Below are 7500 nucleotides of genomic sequence, written 5' to 3' on the forward strand. Positions count from 1 at the left end.
AGACCCGAAATGAATTCATCAAAACAATGATTCATTGCGATTAAGTGATTACAAAAACATGAAAACAATTAATAAATTCAATAGAGCGCGTAATTGCCAAATATCTTTTTCAAGTTTGGACATCAACTAGGCTACTGCGGAAATCACACGTTTCCAGGCTGATATTACACAAAGACTCTCTTTTCGGGAATAATGCGTCTCTTTGGGAAACGATGGATACGAAACACAGGGAATTTTATGTTTGTTTTGTGACTGTTTCAAGATTTTGAGATTATCGGATGTCTGTTGCCAATATCTCCTAAAAGCTTTGGAACAACCACACACACACACACTATATATATATATATATATATATATGATATATATATATATATATATTATATATATATATATATATATATATATATATATATATATATATATATATATATATATATATATATACATATACGATTACATAAACAGCCAAACACCACACAGATATATATATATATATATATATTAATATATCATATATATATATATATATATAGATATATATATATACATACATACGATTGCATACAAACCAAACACGCACAGATATATATATATATATATATATATATATATAGATATATATATATATACACCACACACATATATATATATATATATATATATATATATATATATATACATAAATATATATATATATATATATATATATATATATATACATATATATATATATATATATATATATATATATATATATATATATATATATATATGGGTCTTATGCAAACGATACTACTCAACTTGCGACAATCCCATCTCTATTCTAAACCAGTCGATTTTCTTAAAAGAAATATAGCGAAATTCAATGACAGGAAAAATTCCGGACAGTGAAGTTAAACTCTAGCAAACTTCTGGCATTTTTGTTCGTAAACCTAGTTTTTTTCTTTATATATACCGAGTGTTTATTTTAACTAGATGTAACTCAAGAATAATAGCGTAATTCTTGACTACAAAATTCACTCTTGGATAAACCGTCTGTTTTTCCGAAAAGCAAAACTTCCTTACTTTGAAATTTCGCCTACTGTTTCAGAGTTCCCAATTCCCATAATCTTTCAACATTATGTTGCCGATCCCATCGGTCTCTCATAAAACAGCAGGATCAAGTATAGAACAGAATGTAGAGTTTTGGGCAAAGGTCGAGCGCTGGGACCTGAGATTATTCAACGCTGAAAGGAAAATTGACAGAAGGTTTGGAAGGTGTAACAGGAGGAAAACCTCCCAGTTACACAATGAAACAATTATTAGAGAGGGTGGAAGATCATATGGAAGAATGAGAATATGAATGGAAGTACAGTCAAAGAAATGAAAGAGGTTGCAGCTAGGGACCAAAACGACGCTGCAAAGACCCTTAAGTAATGCCTACAGTGCACCACGTGAGGTACACTGACGACAATAATCCTCTACGGGATTAAGTCGGTATAAAATTCGAAAACAAGAAAAATATTTAAGTTCGTCAGAAAAGACGAAGAGGGTTAGCCACCTGACAGAACCGACATTTTAGTAGAATGAAATAAGAAATCACGATAAGGTTAAGAAAATCACGAATCGCTGTAGAACGAAACCTTTGATCCTTTTCTAAGACAGAATGATTAACCATAGAGAAGATTCCTTTCGTGCCACCATAATATATGATTAACCTTTACCTTTTAAAAAGTGGACAAATGTGGAACCCACACGCCAAATATCAACAAAAGCCCAACTGAGATGAACCATTATAATAATGATAACTTAGCAAAGGCATAATACATATAATCACAGCGACAGAACGAAGTATCAAGAGGTATTATAAAATAATCCAAATTATTAAACCTAATGACGAATAATGTCTGTATAGATCAAAATCACTGAAATATCCATGTCCTTTTCAACGTACAGCAGCAAGCTGTAAGTCCTACTGTCCTACAAGTCCTATTGATTGATGGTCTTTAAAGATGATGCATCTAACAATCTTATAATCCATAAAATGTACAAAATAAAAACTCAATCTATAAAATACATAAAACAAATAAAAAATTTTCCGAGCCGACTCGTACGAGACCTACCGTCAAATGGCGTAAAGAAAATGGGAAATTTTTGTTTATTACATTTAAGAAAGAAATCTCGTACTCACATCATACAATTGCATAACCCGTAAACTCTTAAATAAATAATAAATAAATAAATAAATAAATAAATAAATAAATACATGAAAACTGCCAGAGGCGACTCAGAGAAGACCTACATTCCAACGACGTAAAGAAAATGGGAATACTTACCACCCAAAGCCATGAAGAAAATGGGAAAAATCACCTTATCAAACAAGAACCTTTTTTTTTTTACTTACCTTATCTCCGTTCCATTTCTTGTAGGTGTACCAGTTTTTGAGCGAAGGCCTCCAGTACTCGAGCATGTACTTCTCGACGAACTCCACGCCCTGCCCGTTGCCGAAGCGCCCCTGAGTCTGCGTGGCGGAGATGACGTGGGGCGTCTCCAGGTCGATCATTTCCAGGTACTCCTTCGAATCCTCGAGGCCGACCATTTCCCGTGGACACCAGGCGCCTCCCGCCCGGTCCATCCTCAACCTTCAATTCAAAGGAATAAATTGAATCATAATAATAATAATAATAATAATAATAATAATAATAATAATAATAATAATAATAATAATAATACAAAGTCACTATTGCTTACATAATGATAATTTTCCATTATGTTTACCGTATACTTGCACACAAACCAATTTCAGTTATTATTATTATTATTCCTTCAAATGACATAATAATAATAATAATAATAATAATAATAATAATAATAATAATAATAATAATAATAATAAAATAATAATAATAATGAATAAACAAGTCACAATGCTAATAAACATGATCACTACTGCTATACATGATAACTTTTAACTTTGCTAAATATATTATTGCACAAAAATCAACTAAATTTTTTTTTTTTTTGGGGGGGCGGGTGGTCTATCACAGTCATCCTATTCGACTGGGTGGCTTTTTTTTTTTTTATAGTGTGGGGTTCCGGGTTGCATCCTGCCTCCTTAGGAGTCCATCACTTTTAACACTATGTGCGCTGTATCTAGGAGTACACTCTTCTGCAAGAGTCCTGGAGCTACTTCCGCATCTAGTTTTTCCAGGTTCCTTTTCAGGGATTTTGGGACCGTGCTTAGTGTTCCAATGATTATGGGTACAATTTCCACTGGCCTATCACATATCCTTATTTCTATTTTCAGGTCCTGATATTTATCAATCTTTTCTCTCTCTTTCTCTTCTGCTCTGGTGTTCCATGGTATTGCAACATCAATGAGTGATACTTTCATCTTGTTTTAGTCAATCAACGTCACGCCTGGTCTATTGGCACATATCACCCTATCTGTTCTGATACCAGAGGATCTTTGCTTGATCGTTATCTATCACTCCTTCAAGTTGGTGTTCGTACCACCTATTACTGTAAGGTAGCTGGTATTATTATTATTATTATTATTATTATTATTATTATTATTATTATTATTATTATTATTCCCCTTGTTCTTATTTGATATTCCCACCCTTCTTGAATTTCGTGAGGAAATTTAATGAGAACATGAGGAATAATAATAATAATAAAATAATAATAATAATAATAATAATAATAATAATAATAATAATAATAATAATAATTTGTTTAAGAGTGAATTTATACACTAATCCTGATGGAAAACATTATGTATAGTAATAGTAACTTTGTATTTGAAATCCGTATTAACAGCATTCACGGAAATATCCCAACATACACAAACAAGAAAGCATATTCAACATGGAAATGAAAACATGCAATTCCCCATCATTCTGACACATCATTCAGTGTAGATTGTACTCTGGATTAGTGTTATATATATATATATATATATATATATATATATATATATATATATATATATATATATCTATATATATAATATATATGATGTATGTATGTATGTATGTATGTATGTATGTGTATATATATATATATATATATATATATATATATATAGATATATATATATATATAATATATATATAATATATATATTATGTGTGTGTGGTGTGTGTGTGTGTTTGAATTAAACTGTCATACTCAATACTATAATAATACGTATCTAAAGAGTTATATTTCAGTTTGATTACAAAGGAATATTCTCGAACTGAACACAAGACTGTAAAACTGGAACAGAAAAATTTATCACGTACTATATCCATAGTCAAGAGTGGAATATCGAACTAAAGCTGAAGATTATTAGAACAAATTTAAAAACAATTTACCTTAAAGTTACTAGCAAAAGTATATTCGGAATTAGGTAAGTAAAGAAATTACCTCAGGAATAAACAAAAATCCATGAAAATGAATAAATCTAAATTTCTGAGATGAAAAATCTTTGTCTTTAAAATTATTATATAGAGCTTAAAAATAGCCGTGAAATTACTGAAAAAATGTTATCGTTTCCATTAAATATATAATTGAATTATATAAAAAAAACATTTAATTGAAGTTATGTTTATTTTACACATATACCTGCCTCGTCATTCTATCCATATCATGAAATCCAACCATTTTGTCTTATACCTCTTTAAAACCTTCCAAAATTTTAACTCTATAATATTTTTATTCTTATCCTTGCAAATGCCGAACTTACGAATCGTTCAGCACCATATAGAAAATCCATCTTCCGCATTTTTTTACTTTTCTCCACGAAAGAAATTCTAGAAAGGGTCTGAACTTCGAAACAGTCAAGCCTGATCCAGAAGCCCCCTAGACAACGCCCCCCCCTCTCTCTCTCTCTCTCTCTCTCTCTCTCTTTCTCTGGACTGAAGGTGAATTTCAGGAAAGTCAAGAATCCTTCCAAAAAATAAATAAATAAATAAATAAATAAAAAATAAAACTCATATTTTCCATTTTTTCCTGGCAAAAATGTTGAACTCGGAACCGTCAAAGTTACACAACCTGGAAATCGCTTGGCGGGTTTCCTTCTCCCATGGGTTGGATCGTCCCTGGAAAGTCAGTGTTTGCGTTCTGTGTTTTCCAGTCGCGCTGGAATTCTCTCGGCTTGCAAGATCGTTCAACTTTTTCCGATAAGTTTAGATCCGGATTTTGTTCCTTTGGTATCAAATGCCGATAATTTCTTATGAGAACTGTTAAATTTCTTCTATTCTTGGGGGTGTTAGATGGATTAGGGCTCAAGACTACTTGATCTAAATTTCTCGTTCAGAAAGAATATATATGTATGAAATAAGGGTTAGCTCGTCAGCTGGTAGAAGCTTAGCTGCGCTCTCTCTCTCTCTCTCTCTCTCTCTCTCTCTCTCTCTCTCTCTCTCTCTCTCTCTAATATTCTAGATTACATTAAAAACTACAGTATTCTAACTTCTCTCGTCAAAGCACAAAAAAGGACTTGAAGGAAAAAGGTAAATTTTGATAGATATTATTCGAAACTTGTCACTGGCAATGGAGTATCTATATGGGATGAGTCTGCAATCAGATAACTGCTTATCCTAAAGTGCGTGCCTGTATGTATGTCTGTACGTATGTATGCATGTATGCAGGCACATCCATAAACAAAAACACTCACACACACTGTATCTAGAGACACATTTCAATACCCGCAGACACACAGACCCACAGCAAGGAGAGACCGAGCGCGTCACTCAATTATTCAGGTCTGCCTTTAATTCTTCTGAAATGTCATATCCTCCAGACCTGTCTCGAACAGGTACAACAAATCTCCGGGCGATTGATCAAGTAAGTGAACAATATCGGAACACAAACCTGGCAACCGATCGGGTAGAGAGAGAGAGAGAGAGAGAGAGAGAGAGAGAGAGAAAGAGAGAGAGAGAGAGAGAGAGAGAGAGAGAGAGCTCTCAGCTCACTGAATTATTCAATGGTTAGTTCGGCTAAAGAGGAAAGGCTAACGTTCATCTCAAGCAAATTCGAACTTAGATGCCAGCGCGTTTGGGTATTTGGGCATGGGGGTAGATTTGCTCGGATTTGATTTTCTGAAATCACGTATTAACAGCAAACAGGTTCATTGAAGCAAAAGCATATATACAATGCCCTTCAAAAAGCACAAGTTATTCCTTCATGAGGAAGGATATAAAATGCCTTTCCTTATGTGTATTTATAATCAGTGAAATGCCAACATAACCAAAGATGACCTTAACTGCTCAAGAATAGAGACAAATAAAGTTCGAATTGAATGACATATAGTTTGATTTTAGTGGTAGCCATTATATAACGATAATAATTCATATAGTAAATCTTCAGCCCATTTGGCTATAAAAACTTTGACACTGCACTTCGACTTATTCTTTAAATGTTATGTGGCTATGATATAAAGGTGTACATTTTCTTAAGATTTCACTGGGCCAATATCAAACTCGTTTCTATATCAATATGGATATTTTGATGTATATGATAAATCTCCCGTATCTATGATTTTCAAGATGCTTTAATACGTTTCTAAATTGTCAAATAAAACAGACGTCTTGGAATAAAATAAACATCCAGCATACAAAAACCTGATTTTTTCAAATTAAAATAGGAGAGAGAGAGAGAGAGAGAACTGCGTGAACAACGTGTCTGGAGAAAGAAAACTTGCACCGGGAAATTTCGAACAAACTTCGGTGACGTCGAACGCAGCTTCTGGAGCCGAGACGACAAATCCAGCCTCAATCTATTCATAAATCGACCGAAAGTGTGGAGAAATTCGTCCATTAAAGTGAGATGCTTGTCCCCTACCCTCTTTCCCCCCCTCTCCCCTCCCCCGAAATAAGCCCCACCATGCGGGAGAAGGAAGAAGAAGAAGAATGAAAAAAAAGAAAGATGTGATAGAAGCTGTAGGGGGCAGAGCCCACCCAGGGAGAGGAGGAAAGGGGGACTAGTAGCGCCATCTGTGGCCACATTATGGAACTAATTTCGGGCAACGATGACGCCAATATGGTAATTCCCTAACGCACCGCTTGGTTAAGGGGAAGGGGGGTCCGTGTAGATAGGAAGGGGGTCCATGTAGGGGTTAAGTGGTAAGGGGCGTAGAGGGTGAAAGGGGAGAACCATATGTCTATAGAGGAAAAATATGAAGAGAGAGAGAGAGAGAGAGAGAGAGAGAGAGAGAGAGAGAGAATAGATGAGGCATTTTATGACAGGGAGGTTCTATTCATATTCAGTGCTGTTGGGATCTGATATTTGAAGAAAATATCCACATAAAAGGATTATGTGTTTCAGCAAATTAACAGTCACATACGGCTCGTTACTACCAGCGAGAGAGAGAGAGAGAGAGAGAGAGAGAGAGAGAGAGAGAGAGAGAGAGAGAGAGCAATTCTAAGAAAACAATTAAAAATAAAATATTCACCTTTTTTTTTCAGCTTTTAGTCAGAGAGAGAGAGAGAGAGAGAGAGAGAGAGAGAGAGAGAGAGAGAGAGAGAGAGAGAGAGAATT

At 34.0% G+C, this 7500-nt stretch overlaps 1 protein-coding gene across 1 annotated transcript in view; it reads right to left on the reverse strand.

Annotated features, from left to right (window-relative positions):
- The window catches only part of LOC135205530 (discoidin domain-containing receptor 2-like), a 580705-nt gene that overhangs the window by 222342 nt on the left and 350863 nt on the right, over nt 1-7500 (reverse strand). The window contains 1 exon segment of the mRNA XM_064236283.1: nt 2384-2621. Coding sequence (XP_064092353.1) covers nt 2384-2621 — 238 coding nt within the window.

Source organism: Macrobrachium nipponense, chromosome 24 (genome assembly GCF_015104395.2).
Source record: "Macrobrachium nipponense isolate FS-2020 chromosome 24, ASM1510439v2, whole genome shotgun sequence".
Lineage (NCBI taxonomy): Eukaryota > Metazoa > Arthropoda > Malacostraca > Decapoda > Palaemonidae > Macrobrachium > Macrobrachium nipponense.